The 17,306-nt window shown below is 33.8% G+C and overlaps 1 protein-coding gene across 1 annotated transcript in view; it reads left to right on the top strand.

Annotated features, from left to right (window-relative positions):
* MARCHF11 (membrane associated ring-CH-type finger 11) overlaps positions 1 to 14,974 on the top strand; it is a 160,098-nt gene extending 145,124 nt beyond the window's left edge. The window contains exon 4 of the mRNA XM_051969866.1: positions 14,219 to 14,974. Coding sequence (XP_051825826.1) covers positions 14,219 to 14,541 — 323 coding nt within the window. The 3' untranslated portion in view covers positions 14,542 to 14,974. The remainder of the gene's footprint in view (positions 1 to 14,218) is intronic.
* The last annotated feature ends 2,332 nt before the right edge of the window (positions 14,975 to 17,306 follow it).

Below are 17,306 nucleotides of genomic sequence, written 5' to 3'. Positions count from 1 at the left end.
GGAGGAACCGATGTACTATCCAGAAAGCAGTTTGTCTTTCTCATCCTCAAGTGGTCCAAATCATCCCTTTAATGCACTCCATTTTAGGAGTAGTGAACATTATTCAGACTTAATGATGTAGACCTTTAACCTTAAAGTGGTGCTACTGTTTCTCAAAGCTTCCTGAGAGCAGAAAAATGGCTATTAGTTAAGTGTTGGAATTTCAAATTGAGAGCCAAAATGTCAACAAATTTAGTATTTGAAGATGTTAACTGCCAAGAATCACAAAAACAAAATTTGCCTTTAGCTGCTATACAAACAAAACTTCTATTGCTTAATTTCATTAAAAATCAGTTATTTGGTAGTTTTGCTCTTAAAATATTTCTTGGGGAATTGATTTATTCTCCAAACACTTCATCTTTGTCTTCCTTACAACTGATTTAAAGAGAATTGATAGGAGTTCCTGGAGCAGTTTTCATAAGGGCTTTGCTACTCAAATGCCCTGAATTTTCCAAGATAGGTGAAGATTAGGTCATTTTCTTCTTTTATATGTATTTTACATCAGATAGGATTCATTTCTCACACTTTTTATCTTTAACAGAGAAGTGCTTCCTAAAATTGTTTTATGGAAGAAAATGCTTCAATCAAGTTCTTAGTTCTATTGCTAAAGTACAATTTTTATTATTGCTTATATTTCATATTCCTTTATTTCTGAAATTAAAGGATAAATAATCAGAACAGAAAGTGATCAATGGAAACTTACCCATTCCCAAAGACAAAAATAACTGGTCTTGTCCTCTTGAATTTTTCATGTTTTTTTTTTTTTTTTTTTTTTAACTAGAGGGATTAAGAGATAAAAGAGGAGCTTAAAGCTCTTTACTTGATTTAAATATACCAGAATGACTACCAAGTTGAGATAGTTCTACCTTTTTACACTAATTGTAATATAAACTAAAAAGTCATATTCAGCAAAACACAGTTTTATATAATTGTAATAGTACTTCATAGTTGACAAAATCTATGCAAAATATTATGGGTACATATTACAGCCCTTTTGAAAATCAATTTAAAATAATTCATAATTTATCCCGTCACTGCTACTTGGGGATGCATAAAAATCTATTTTAAGGATATGCATAAACTGGAAAACATATTGAGCATCTCAGCACCTAGTAGTAAACACAACACCATTCTGTATTCATGTGCCAGATTTACATGAACATTGACCTTTTAAAGGATCAGCATTTGCCTTATATTTTTGACAGTTAAGCATCTGTTTTTTTTTAATAGCAAAGAAATGGGGAAAAAAAACATGATTTTGGACATTGTAATAACAAAGCTTAAAATTTAGTAATAAGACATGTTCCTTGAGGAAAGGTAATGATCTCTTTTTTTCTTTTCTAAATACCTAGAAACTAGCACAATATGTAGCATCATTGAATGAAAATACATATTTCTTGGCTCTTTGAAAAATGAGAACATATATGGAGAACTCATGAAAGATTTTTCACTTCTAATTGTAGTTCTATCTAGTCATTAATTATCCACATTCAGTTTTATCTGCTCTATGGGTTTTGTGCACTATATTCTTAATTCCAGTAGCTCTGAGACATTTCTCCCCATAGTTCAGAGAATGTAGCCCTACTTTTAATATTACCAAAAATAAAACATAATCAGGAAAGAAAATCTAGTGCTAAAAAAAGTATACCATGCATTACAAGCAATAATAAAATAATTTGTGCATTATCCACTCCTTTGGATCATTCATAATAATGCATTTAAAATGGAACTATTTAATTTGTGAAAAGAGATTTTAAAAATTTCTTGTCATCTTCTGAAGCATATACCACTGTGGATTGTACATAGAAAATATTCAGCAAATTTTTGTTATTGTTTGTTTGTTTGGTTGTTTAATTGAAAAGGTTAAATGTAATGAATGATATTAATGACTTCTGTTCTCAGGCCCTTTTTCAGATAATAATGCCTATGAGTCAGGGGAATAATGACTTGGTGATAGCTACCAGCTATATGTTGACTTGGATCACTAAATATGAGTTTTCTAAAGAATGTCTCTTGTCTCTGTCAATAAAAAGTTATAATTATTAAAAAGAAAAGAAAGGATTAAAAAAAATGTCCCTTGTCAAATCAACAAGCATTTGTTAAAGTCTTACTCTATGACAGGCACTGTGAAGTACAAATTCAAGAAAGTCCTTTCCCTCAAGTTGCTTAGATTCTTATGGTAGAAGATAATTAATAAAAAAAGTATGCTACAACAAGGGGAAGAAAGGAAGGAAATAAGCATTTATATAGCACTGCTATATGACAGGCAATGATAAGCACATTACACGTCTTATGTCATCTTTATAACAGCCCTGCTAAAGTAGATGCTGTTTCTGTAGTCATTGCACATTTGAGGAAATTGAGGTAGACAGAAGTTAAATAATTTGTTCAGAATCACAGAGATAGTATCTAAGGCCAGATTTGAATTTAGGTATTCCTGATTCCAGATCCAATATTCTATCTACTGTAGCTGTCTCGATAGGAGAGAGAAGGATGCCCAACAGTCACATTGAAGAGTAGAAAAAGCCCAAGAGAAAGATCAGAAAGACAGACTGGAGAACAATAAAGGCAAACGTGGCACTTCTTTAAGTTGGGAGTGATCACAAAGATGGAGTAACTTTCAATGTAGTCAGTCTAGAGCTGGAGTGAGTTTCAAGGGTGGATAGCTTTCTGAAGCATTGTAAGCAAAAGTCCAATTGGAGAATTAGGAATATAATCTGGAAGGAAAGCAGTTAGATATTAATTAGCAGATTGTCAGCATTTATTAAGTATCTGCTATTTCCAAGCACCATACTAAGGAGACTGGGAATACAAAGAAAGGCAAAATCCTGCCTTCAAGGATTTTACACTCTAATGGGAAAGACAACAAGCAAACAAACACGTACCACAACAACCAAATTTAACAGAGGAAAAACATTAGAATTAAGAAGGATAGGGAAAGGCTATCTATAGAAAGTAAGATTTTAGTTGAATCTCAGAAGAAGCTAGGGAAGCCAGGAAACAGCCTTGGAAGTGGGAATTTGACATAAAAGATAGAGAATGATTTAAAAGGAATAAACAAGTTCCATCAAAAAATGTCTTCTTGATAAAAGTCATCAAAAAGGTTTGAATGATCACTTTTGCTGCAGAAATGCTCCCTCAAAGTCACCAAAAGATTAAAAAAAAATCCCTTTTCCTCATAAATAAAAGAACAACCTTTGAGAAAGTTATAAATATTCTACCATTTGGATCATTATAGAAATAGTTTCTTTCAAGCTGAAAAATAATTAGAATGAATATAAAATGTATTTATCACCAGTATTGAGAATTTTTTTTTAGTGGTAAAACAATCATAAGTTGCTGTTAACAGCTCTGAGAAGAAAGAATAGGAGATTCAGAATTCAGAAAATCACTGAAAGCTTATATATTAAGAGCCTTTTATGCCTTCACATTACATGATAAGATAGATGGTCTCAGGGCTAATCAGTTTTCTGGGAGTCTAAGTTCCCTGACAGGAATCTTTGACCTGGACCACTTTAGGATTGGCAGCTAATGCCAGGTGCTCCTTCTAAGCTCATGTTCCCACCAGCATGGCCCTCTAAGGCCAGGGAACACTAGCCCATTCCCCTTACCTCAGTTCCTGAGTACCCACAACCTCCAAATTACTACAATTTCAGTGGTCAGTTTTCTGCAACATTTACACATCTCAATGATTTATATAGTGTCTCCTTACATTTTCAAAGACGTTAATACTTGAAGGAAATCAAAAGTAGCTCATATTCAGAAAAGAGTGGGAGTCTCTGATTCAAGACATCACCAGGAAAAATCTAGTCAATCTAAAAGAACTTATTAAGCACCACCTGTGTGCCAGACAAGGTGCTAAATACTGGAGATAACAAAGAAAGGCAAAAACACTCGCTGATCTTAAGAAGCTTCCAATCTTAATGGCAGAGACATGTAAATAGATATATACAAAGAACCTTACAAAGTAGATAAGACATAATTTTCATCTTTTTCTCCCTATGTCCAATATGAAATTATTTATTTTTAAGAAATGGAATTCCATCTTCACCTGCTAAACATCACTTGAAAGTAACAGAGAATTAAAAACTAATAAGGGAAATCCTCAAAAACTAGGGCTGAGGTTTAGAAAGCTTTCCAGATAACATGACCTAGAAGGGATAGGAAGGGCAGAGCATGGGAGTTAAGTGGTGGTTCCATCTAAATGGTATTGACCTCTAGAGGGATTCAGGCACAAAATTTCAGAATTAAAAGGAACTCCAGGGGTCATCTAGCCTAATCTGTATCTGAACAGCAATCTTTCTTTAATCGGTCTAACCAGGGGTCATCTATTCTGTAGTTGGGTCAGAGAGGAGGAATGGGAGGAAAGTCACTGAGCATCACTAGCTCGTGGGGGGCTCTTCAGGAAAATTACCTAGCATTTGGCTCCACAAATCATCACAATATCTCCTTTAGAATCACAGCTCCTTGTTTTTGCAGGGAGAGACCAAACAAATTGCTCCAGAGCCTTGTCTTAAATTTCAGGGCTTCCATCAAAGAGTTTTACAAAAGAATTGGATGTAGGGCTAAATTGTAATTAAAATACAATTACTTTATGTGACCTGGTTATGGCTACTACTATCAGAACTAGTCTCTTCTGTGTATACACATGTACACACTTGAGCACATCCCCACATACACCCATCTCACATATACAAATTTCCCCTTCCTAAAATACCCTCTCTTCATACACAGCAGGCCTTCCTTACCTCTGGAGAAGATAAACCTCATTTTAATTTTATATAAATGTGTATCTGTGTGTGAGTGAGTGTGTGTGTATGTGTGTACAAGAGAAATGTAATAATGGCCTGGTTTAATAATAGTGGGACTTCTCTGTCTGAAACATTACATGGAAAAATTATCTTTCTATACCTTATGATGACTGTGATAATAGTGATTTGGTAGTAAATTCTCTATTTATAAAGATTTCTTGAATCCTGAATGCAGTAGACCTTTCTTCTCAGTGACTGCAAAATAGTAACTCTCCTTAGGGAACAGAAAGGGAGTGTTCTTTGTTATTTAAAAATATAATATTACTACTACTAAATTTTTATCTTAATTATGTGTTTTGGGAAGTCATTATAGTCCCTTTAGTTCTAAGCTATAAATTAATAAGACTTTATATATGTCTCACTTATAATTATGTTTATTAATTTCTCTAAAGATCATTATCTTATTGGATCACTTTTGATATGTTGCCTTTTATTCCCAGAAGAAGAAGAAAGAGAAATTTTAAAATAAATTTCTAGTACTAGGTTCAACATTCTTTAGTCTCTCAGCCTATTCACTTTTTCTTATACTGTCCCAGGAAGAAATGTTTCCATTGTATTTACATTCTGGTATGGCTTTGTGGTGACTCTACAGTCTTGTCTAGTTTCAAAGCTTATTAGAGAAATTACTATTAGTTTATTTAAATTTTTTAAACTATAGAGCAGAAAGCCAAACTGACTAAACATAGATATCTTTACCAGTTTTGTAGACAAAAGGGGGAAACAGGTGTCACCCTTTTAGAATCACAATTTTCTTGTCTCCTTAGTTTCACATGTATGTAAGCACTGGTTAGGGAAGAACAAAAATACAGACTGGTGATAGAATTTCCTAGCAAGTCTCTGAGCCAAGTAGACAGTAAAAAACTATAAAATCTCAAAAGTTTGCAAAAGATAGTTGAGACTAGTTCATACAAATATATTAACTGAAGAGGACATTTTTCTTTTGGAAAATGGTACAGTGTGGCTTTTGTTACAGTAGTTTTAATTTGTATCTGAAGAAAAGCTCTGACATCACCTACAGGGCACAGGAAAGATGATTCCTTTAAAGCTAAACATTTTGGGTTGCTTTTTAAAAAGAATCTCTTTATAAGTCCAGCATTCAAGGCTTCATCTTTTTGTAACTTAGGACTTTTTGAGGCATTGAAAAATCAGTAGCTTAATTTCTGCAAATAATGGTTTTATTGGAAGAAATTTGCAGATGAAGAAGCTGATAGTATCCAAACAATGATTTCCAGAAGAATCATTCCTTTAGTAGCAGCAATGAAAATGATAACAATGCAGTTCAATAAACGTTCCTCCCCTCTAAGACTTCCCCTGATTAGGAATATTTCTCTGCTGGAAACACTAAATGGGGGAATACAAAGCTTTAGAATGCGGGCGATCTGTTTTCTCATTTGCCACTAAATAAGTGGACCTAAGGATCTTGAGGGATAGTGAAATGCTTCAGCTGTGTGTGTAATTACTAAGACTATCAATACAAATGAATATTCTCCTGTTGCAGGAGAAACTTGTAGAATTTTTTCTAAATACATAGAACATGTATTTAATGTATATAATGACTCATTCTAGCCAAGAAGAGCGCAATCCTTTCCTCAGGATGTTATTTCAGAATGACAGTATGTAGCAAAGGAGCACATACCTATTTAGGCTTATGGGAAACATCCACCCAAGATCTCAGTGGAGGGTTATTTAATTATAGACAAGAAGAAGAATATTTTCTTTCTAAAAACCTAAGGGGTAATGTGGTTTGGTTTGTCCAGTCTCAAAAGCTTTAATCTATGCTATTACAGAAAGGAATGTTCCCTTACAATGGATTATATCAGCAAATAGAAGAGAACTCATTGTACCAAAAACCACGGCAATTGGTCAATGAAATGTTCTTTTCATGAGAGTCATTTGTGTCAAGTATTCATAAGCTATGGACTTGGGGAATGGATCTTGAAAGAAGTTAAAATCTGGATATTTGTGTATACTAGTTAATTCCTATTTTCTTGACCTGTATTCTTGGCACTGATATTAGATGAACAGAAGTTTTTTTTTTTTCCAGGAGAGTAGGAAAAAAGTAAGATTACTACTATGACATGACAATTGTGTATGCTAGGCAAAGCTGAAACATTATAACCTCTGGGTTTTTACTGTCTACTAGGGACTACAGTCTTCACTATAACACATACAACTTGACTTACATCAAAATAAAAAAAAAATGTTCATGTCACATAGAATAGACTTTTTCTGATATTAAACATAGGGGTATCTAGAGACTATATTAAAAAGTAGCCCTCATCAGTCATACTCTTTTGTATGTCAGACCCCATGTGGAAGCCACCTGTCTTTCCAATTTACTTCTCCAAGTTCTATATATGATGATAGCTTCTGATTTGTATTTTTGTACAGTCCATACATTATTGAAGACAATCTCAGTACCTTAAGCCTGTAAGACCAGGAAAACAAAAATTTGGTCATTTGTCAAAAAGCATGAGTTTTAATTAGACATTTCAATTTAGACCTGTTAAAATATTCCCAGAAAAGAAACTGATAATGTAAATATGTATGATTTTCCTTAAAGGTGATTATAATCAAATCCTGTGAATCTGGGCTAGACAATTTAGTTATTGAAGAGGTAAGAGATAATTAAGTATAGTTATTTTCCCTTTCCTTGCTACAAGGTCAGGTCCACTGACAGCTTTTTCTAGAAAATGGGCTACAAGCTAAGCCATCTTGGGAGGGGACAGATAAAATAAAATGGTTTAATACAAATAAGCCTCAGTCCCAGAAAATGTTCATTTGCAGAATATGGGTATCGTTGAGTTCTGAAGGCAAGAACATTGCTTGCATTCAGATCAAGATTTGCATTCTCATTTGTGATCAGAAGCTGTGAGGAGCATAGTGTGATTCTGCTTTTCTTTTGCATCCAGAAGGACACTGCAGTGCACCCCATAGGGCAAAGGGGGGAGGAGGAAACAGTACTTTTAGCCTTTAGTCCTAGCTAGCCTAAGGGGTTGTTGGCAGATAAGCATTATTTTACTTTGCCCAATTCTTCAGGAAGTTCTACAGGAAAGCAGGTTTCCAACAGTTCAGGAGGTACAGCAGAAGCAATATCTTTATATAACTACTGGCTCTACCCCCTAAAAGGTTTCCTTTGAGCTTCTATGTATCAGGGTGAAGCACATTTGCTTACCTTCAATTACTTTTTCCTACTCCAGCAACATAAATCCATTTGTTGAATGATACTTATGTCATAGTAGTCTCTGGGAGAAAGAAGCAGACTTTTCTTAACTTTAAACTTGGCAATTACAAGAATCCTAGGATCATAGATTTTTTCCTAGAAAGAATCTCAGAGTTTTATCTAATACAATCCCTTCTGCAGATGAGGGAACTGAACCCTACATAGATTGGTCAAGACTACCCAGATAGTAATGGACATCGGGAGTGAAATCAGCATAGGACAAAGTTGGATCTGGAATTAGGAAGACAAGTTCAAATTCAGCCTCAGACCCTGAGCAATCCCCTGATCTGTGCCTCAGTTTCCCCAATACTAAAATAAGGATAATAACAGAATCTACTTCATAGGGTTGTTGTGGGGATAAAAGGAGGTAATATTTCTAAAGAGCTTTGCATACTTTAAAGTGTTATGTTATGTAAATACTAGCTAATATCATTATAGTATGGAGAAATCAGCACATACTTTTGATAAAAATGAAGTATATTGATAACGTAATAGGTTTACTATACTGATTTCTGCATGATGAACAATTGAGACATATTGCTTCTTATATTCTTACATACACACACAAAGTGACTGGTGCACATATCCATGTATTGTGGCTCAGGCTGTCCTGGCTTTCAAAATTAGCCCTATAATTATCTTTTTTTAAAATATTTTATTTTATTTTATTTAATAATAACTTTATATTGACAGAATCCACACCAGGGTAATTTTTTTTACAACATTATCCCTTGCACTCATTTCTGTTCCGATTTTTCCCCTCGTTCCCTCCACCCCCTACCCTAGATGGCAAGCAGTCCTATATATGTTAGATATGTTGCAGTATATCCTAGATACAATATATGTTTGCAGAACCGAACAGTTCTCTTGTTGCACAGGGAGAATTGGATTCAGAAGGTAAAAATAACCCCGGGAAGAAAAACAAAGATGCAGATAGTTCACATTCGTTTCCCAGTGTTCTTTCTTTGGGTGTAGCTGCTTCTGTCCATCATTTATCAATTGAAACTGAGTTAGGTCTCTTTGTCAAAGAAATCCACTTCCATCAGAATACATCTTCGTACAATATCATTGTCAAAGTGTATAATGATCTCCTGGTTCTGCTCATTTCACTTAGCATCAGTTCATGCAAGTCTCTCCAAGCCTCTCTGTATTCATCCTGCTGGTCATTTCTTACAGAACAATAATATTCCATAACATTCATATACCACAATTTACCCAGCCATTCTCCAGTTGATGGGCATCCATTTAATTTCCAGTTTCTAGCCACTACAAACAGGGCTGCCACAAACATTTTGGCACATACAGGTCCCTTTCCCTTCTTTAGTATCTCTTTGGGGTATAAGCCCAGAAGTAACACTGCTGGATCAAAGGGTATGCACAGTTTGATAACTTTTTGTAGCCCTATAATTATCAACTTTATTATTCATGTAGTAGCCTCTTTTCTCCTTCATGTTAAATATTTTCACAAATTTATTGTTGCACTTATTCTAGTTATTATTTGTACCTCTGTCAACATTAAAGGGTGTGGGGTTGAGAGGTGGTCAACTTGGTTTGATGAGAAACATACTGTTGGGCAAGCTTAGTAGTTAGAAGAACTCGCATCTCTCACAGAAAAAAAGCCCATGCATGTGGTTCATCAGGCAACAAAGTCTATTCTTAGATCACTCTACTTATAGGAATATTTTTGGTGTTTTACCACTTCAGCAGAAATGAAGGGGAATAATGGGGACTCCCAAGTTATTTTCCTAGTCTCCATGGCTAAATTATGAAATAGATTCATCCTTCCTGCCTTCAAAATGTTTTCTAGGACTAGTACTTCATGAAGTTGTTATGAAGAACAAATGAGATAATAACATATGCCTAATGCTTTGCAAAGCTTGGAATTGCCAAGAATGGTGACCTCACCATACATACAACATAGACACTATATTCTTCATCTTAGCAAAGAAACATTTTATATCTGATTCTGAACCTAGAAATTCTGGGTATCTACACAGAGAAGAGCCTTTCTATAGTCTGTAGTTGCCAAGAATTCCTTAAGTTTCCTATGAGTCCTTCTTTCTCAAATTTTTTAGCTTGGGTTTAGTTTCATAAGAGGGTATGTGGTCCATGTAATACTTGACAGTGGGTGCAACATAGCTATCACCTTGGAAAAGGCTATATCTAATCACCAGTGCTCTCAGCCCTTGATATTAATGCTTATATAAGACTGACCAGCCTTCTTACCTATCAGACATTCTGTGGTAAAACAAGTTGTGTTTTTGTTGTTTTTTTTTGCATATGTAGAAATTCATATGCAGAAGAAAAGCATAACTTGTAGCAGTTTTTCTGAATGTCTTCAAGCAAATAAGTCAAAGAAACTTACTCCATGATATTGGGAAATATCCCAGCCTCTCCAGTCCTTCCAGTTTTAAGAGTCTATGATTCTGAGAAATATCCAGGCTATTGATAATGGGAAAGTATTTACTTAACCAAATTGAAATACAGTTGTTTAACAAGTAAATTAATAGTTCAGATGAAGTAAAAAAACAACAACAACAATGAATTCTGTTCTTTTCTGTCTGTATTTGGACTGTTTCCTTAGCGTAGTGCGTAACAGAGGGCTAGGAATTTGAAATAAATTTATGTAAATGATACTCTTCTGCTCCACCATCCTTTTTTTAGTCAATATATCATTTCTTTAATCTAGTGTAAAACTCTCAATCTCAATTCCAAATTCTTTATTCCATAATTTAGGGTGCATATGGTTTATAAAGAAGCCCTTTTTTGGTATTTAAATATTACAAGATTTATTTACTGCTAAAATTGTGTTGGTTTTTGAAATGTGATTCTCTAGAATGAGACTTTAGTTTACACCTGTGAGCAGGATAATCAAATCAGATGGCATTAACAAGGAGAAGCGAAAGGGGAATAATGGAACTGAAAACTCCAGAAAGAAATTAAATCCCTTTCTTAAATTGGGGACATTTATATAGAATATTTTCTATAAAGAGGTTTTCATGCTATGATATGACAAACACAATACAAAAAAGTTGTAGTGCAACTCTTAAATTTTTTTCTAATAACTTTATTAACTCTATGGCTCCTCATCTGTAAAATGAAAAGTTAACTAGTTGGCCCTTGAAGTTTCTTCTGCTTATAAATATGTGATCTTATGATAAAATTATCACATTGGTGAAGCCACATTTTCTCACATGTAATCTAATGAGTGAGTTCAGAAAACACAAAGCAAAAACAGATTATGATTTCTCTCTTACCATAAGCCTCCTCCATAATGAGATTTAATTATCAGCAAACAATATTGTTAATGTATTTTATTTAAAAAAATACAGATTAATCAATTTCTTTTTTTAGAAGTTATGTTGAAGTGAATCTGTCCCTTGGACTTTAGAGAACACAGAGGTCATGCCATATTTTATGCCAATATCAGTTGGAAGAATTTTTCTAAAAAATTCAAAAAAGGAAGGAAAAATAAAAACTATGTAAAATGTTTGACATTGACCTTATTTTAGTGAATTAAAATTTTCTGGAGTTCAAAGATGATGTCTATGTGCTAATGAAAAGTATTCACCTAAACTAAACACACCACTAATATCTCAAAATGCAATTAAAAAGAGACAACATAGACCCAGAATTTCCAGAGGACTGTACTTCCAAGAGATAATTCAAATAGAAGATTCTCTTCAAATTTTTAAATCTACTCTATACATCTATGGCATTTATTGCTGATCGTTTGATAGACTTGCATATTTAGAAAAGATCTACTGGAAAGTTAGCCAGAAAGTGATGTTAAAATTTGAATGATTGTTTTTATTTCTGGCCTTGCCCAAGAAATCAGTAGAAAATCCTAGAGCTCTCCAAATTCAAAGGTGGGGGTCTTCAATTGAATTGTTCCTTCTCATATCATGTACCTACAAGAAACCTATTTCATGATGTAATTATTTTGTCAAGTGTGAATGAGTGTTTCTTACTACATAGTATTGATTTTAAAAATTATTATTACCATTATGCGTTTCTATGGTTTCTGTGCCATAATTGTCAGATGAGATGTAATTTATCCTCATTACTAGCCTGGTAAAGGCAAAGGCCACCATTTTAGTGAGGATCAAATCAAACCCAAAAGGCTAAATAATTCTTAATAATTCAGTAAACTATTCACAAAAGCAGCAATTAAAGCCAGTTCTCCTGAATCGGGTTTTCTACTTATGACACTGAAATATCCTGTCAATTTGGTTCAAATTTTATTTTTTACTAATTGGATGTAAAAGTTTTGAGTTGAAAATTATTTGGCATTACTTTGAATTTTTGCATTTTTACCCAGATAGTTCCAAGTCAGCAACCTAGAGAGATTACTAGGACATATTTATTCATAATGCTTTTGGTATCTACCTTAACAGTGGATAGGTCCAGAACTATTTCTTGTCTCTTTGTATTCTCAGTAGCTAGCACAATACCTAGAACATAGTAGCCATTTGGAAACGCAAATTCTTCTAGGTTGGTTGATTGCTTGATTGATGCCTGAATCAATTGTTGATGAAGGGATATAATCATTATCAGTGGATACTTTGATAACAGATACTTGATAGATTCATGTGGACATGAATGATAAAAACTGATTTAACTCAATTTCTATTAGACAGCATTTCTGCACATAATATGATTTGGGACATAAATTTGGGACAATCTTTAGCATAATATTTTGAAAGTAATAAGTAGTTGGCTAGAATCAAAATCATGTTTTCTTTCAATTGATAGATTGATTGTATGTTTTACATGCGTTTCCTATTCAATGTGGTTCAGGTCTGTTTTCCAATAAATCCCCCATATAGTAATCACTATACAGTGCATTTTATATTGACCTTTTACCATTGACTAATGAGTTGCATAAAGTGAATGCTCAATAAATGTTTGTTGAACTCCATGATTTTGTTGTACTCTACCCTTGTGATATAGTAATAAACTTTGGGGAAATTCTTAGGAGGAATTTAGTCAACAGCACTACATTGAGGATGTGTGCTGGCAGTGGTATATGTAAATTGTCAGGGACCTGAGAGATTCTCTAATCTAAGCTCCTTATTTTACAGCTGGGGAAACTGGAGCATAAAAATGGAGCACAGATCATTAGAGATTATATTGGTACTAGAATCTAGGTTTCCTCTAGAGTGCTGTGGTTTCAGAATGACAAGCCTGAAATGAGCAAAATTCTCACTCACCAAAAAAAAGGTTAATTTATGTTCACTTTGTTATATTCTTTCAGTAAAATATATACTGTAGAAAGATTTTAAAAAATAAAAATTGAAAAAATTTGAATCTTAAGTGACTAGATTATTCAACTAACTAATAATTCAATCCAATAAACATTTATTAAAAACTTACTACTTGCCAGCTAAGTGCTGGAGGATAGAATTAATAAAAAAATAAAAATAAAAAAGGTAGACTGCCCTCAAAAGAGCTTACACTCTAAAGGAGGAGATATACAAAAGGAGGCAGGAAAGAGGGAAGGAGACTGAACACCAAGGAGTACCCAGCCTGGAATATATAGAACTGAAACCAGGCAGAGCAGCAGGTGCCGAGTAAAATGAGCCCCAAAGTACAGTTTCTGACCTTTATGAAGGAAGACATCGGGAAGAGTTAGGAACTCAGCTCTGTAGTCCTTCAGTCAGAGGAGAGAAGAGACTGACAGAGATGCTATCACTCTGAGTTTGCCAACAGCTTGGAGGAGCCACTTATTCCATGGAACTGAAACCAGGCAGAGAAGCAGATACAAAGTGGAGTCATAGCTGCTCACATTCCCTGAACATTCTAGTTAGTTAAAGTTATATAATGAATACTACACATTCATAATAATGACCTAAAAGAGATGAAAGGTCCTAAAGTGTTTTCTGAAACTTTAAAGAAAATCAAACTTAACTTCATTCTGTTTTTGTAAAATGTTTTTGTTGTATTCTCCTTCTTAGTGGCAATGTATTAATGCTATATAAAAGAATTTCTTATGAATTACAGTATTAATCCAAATACGACACTCTACTCCTTGGCCAGGTTGTGGAACAGAGAATTGACCAGACCTTGAATTGCTTTTGTCCATTAAGATCATGCTCCTAAATTCTGGATTGTAACTTGGCCTTTTTTTCCCCCTGGATTTCAGGTCTCATTGTGCATGAAGGGGCAGCAGTTTACAGAGTATTTAAGCGCTGGAGGGCCGTTAATTTGCACTGGGATGTATTAAATTACGACAAAGCCACAGATATAGAAGAAAGTAGCCGAGGAGAGTCTTCAACAAGTAGGACATTGTGGTTGCCACTGACTGCTTTGCGAAATAGAAACTTAGTTCACCCAACACAGTTAACCTCACCAAGATTTCAGTGTGGCTATGTACTATTACACCTGTTCAATCGAATGAGGCCCCATGAAGACTTGTCAGAAGATAACAGCTCGGGGGAGGTTGTGATGAGAGTGACTTCAGTGTAATGAAAATGTAAGGATAATGCACTGTGGACCATCGAAACAGCATTTTGGAATGTAGTTGCAATGAATGGTGAAACCATAGCACTTCTAAAAACATATATGAACTTTTTAAATTTATGCTTTTTATATGAACAATGGAATTGCAAATACATTTTCTGAAAAAAAAGTCCCTTTGCTCTTTGTTTTCTGATTTATGACATTTTTTATAAGTTGGTACTTGGAATCATTTGAAATATAATTTACATGTTATTAGTTGACACAATGAAGAAACTGATCCTTACAGCCAAAAATATTTTTCTTGCTTGTTTTAAATATATTTTTACCAAACTTTTTTGCGCAATGTGTAATTTTTCAGCTTTGCAACTGAGAAAGATTTTAGGTAATGATTACAGATATACAGTAAATTACTATTAAATAAGTGAGGCAGATGTGCATTTGTAGGCACTCTGCAAATACTCTCTTTCCTCACATTCATGGTACCATAGTGTGTTTTTGGATTAATTGCCCAAGGTGGCACAGATCATCACACACACAGATTGCTGGGACTAGAACCCAGGTTTCTGGATTGAAATGGGATCATTGTGCAGAATTAAGAACTCACACATAACATGCTTTCTAACTTTAAAAAATACTTCATACTTTGACTTAAGTTTTCATCTCTATAAAATTCCCTATATTTTTGCATTGGTAAGCTGATAGAGAATGCTACTTGTCTAAACAAGGGCTTCTTAAACTTTTCCCACTAGAGATCTGTTTTCACCCAAGAAAGTTTTAGATGACCCCAGATACATAGGTATATAAATTAAGTGTACAAATCAAACATTTACTCATAAATCATAATTTCACAATCCCTACCTTCAGTTATATAACCCCATATGGAGTTGCAACCCACAGTTTAAGAAGTTTTGGTCTAAAGTGATTGAGACACTTTTAACTGACCTTATCCTTGGCAACAAATTGCAGTCTGTTAACTAGCAATTCTATTAATTTCACTGGATTTTAGTTTTTGAAAGCTGTATTTATAATTAATCGTCTTAACACCAATCTTAATGATGAGTAAACTATTTCCTGAAAGGATTATTTCTTTCTAGTCTTAATTTTTTTTTTTTTTTTTAGTTTACTAGAATGACCACTTACTACTAACTTCACTGCTTCAAAGACTTATGGTTCCATAAGTGCCGCTGTTAATTTTTTCCCCCCTTAATCAATGGTTCTTCATAACTGACTGTGACTGAAAAACTTGGTCATCTACTGGCCGATTATTTATTGACAAGTCAATTTCACTAAACACACTTGTGCTGGCTCTTAAAAACAGGCATACACTCCATTGCCAGGTGCATGTGCATACAATTCTTACAAGATTGGCTGGATTTACTAGACTTTATATTCCACTAACAAAGGCCTTAATGACCCAGGGTTAACTCCATGCTAGGCTGAGGAATCAGAGATGGACTTGAAGCCATTCATTAAATGAAGGAAAAAAAATAAATCTTTCAAAGTCAAGCGGTTTTATTCCTTGAGAAATATTGTTAGCTGGTAATAACTGTGAATTTTCTACTTTTCTAAACCTCTTGAAGTATATAATATATTTCAATTCTTAGAGAAATGAGGAGACAAATATGAACATGTGGGTACTTGAGTATTTCTTGAGTTTAATTAGAAGAATCATGTTTGATTAATGAATAAATTAAAAAGCAGGTGATATAAGGCACGTTATTATCTAACTTACAAATAATTATAAATGAAATACTTAATATTTGCAAACAGCATTTGTATATCAAACTAACAAATCCTATAGATATTTGATTTAATATTATTATCAATAACAAATGACTCTCCAATGAGACAGAAAAATGGGAACTGAGTAGAAACCTAAAGAATAAGCTATTGGTTGAAAAACCAATGAAAGGGGGGAAATATTGGATGATGAAAGTAGATTCTTTGCCAAAATTCTTTGCCAAAAATGGTAATTAATCATTTGTACCTAATATTTTTTTATTCTTACCATGAAAATCATCAGCCACATATAATGAAAAATAGAGATAATGTTGGCATTCAATTTTGCATTTTAATTCTCTAAATGCATAATAAAGAGACTTCAGATACGAATTAGGTGTCAGAATCATAACATATCTGATCAGCCCCAATAATTAGGCTATATATACTCTTGGATGCTGATTAACTGACTTAATCCTATCCCCAATTTTGAGATAGAAAGTACTAGATCCTTTCACTGAATTATGAATTAAATAGGCACTTTAGAAGAAAGGGAATATACTGAGAGACTCTACTTGGCTCTACTCTACTTGGCTTGACTCTACTTCCTCTCTACTCTTCCAGTGTTCTCCCCTTTCCCAGCAATAGTGCCTGTGTCCATATTTATACAGAAAGAGAATAGTCAGCCATGCCCACTTCAGGCCTATGAAAATTGCACCCTTTATTAACATTGCATTATTTTTCAGGGGGAAGAAGTATATGATTAATAGAGATTGAAAGTTACCACAAAGCTACCCAAAGAAAAGAATACAGAGGGTGTTTCTTAGAAGTATTTTCAGTATTGTCAAAATCTCATTATCAATTTATATGTGGAAAAATTATCTTTCTAAATATAAACATATAATTTCAAAGGGAAACAGCATAACATTCCAACCTCACTCCAAAAAAAACCCCACAAAACAATAAATTAATAAAAAAACAGAAAAAAAGGAAAACACATTTTTGTATCACAAAAATCAACTAAAATATTTTATGTCTCCTTTCAAGTTTTT

Source organism: Antechinus flavipes, chromosome 1 (genome assembly GCF_016432865.1).
Source record: "Antechinus flavipes isolate AdamAnt ecotype Samford, QLD, Australia chromosome 1, AdamAnt_v2, whole genome shotgun sequence".
In the NCBI taxonomy this organism is placed as follows: Eukaryota; Metazoa; Chordata; class Mammalia; order Dasyuromorphia; family Dasyuridae; genus Antechinus; species Antechinus flavipes.
The sequence above is the reverse complement of the archived record's forward strand: the minus strand, read 5'-3'. Positions and strand labels throughout refer to the sequence as shown.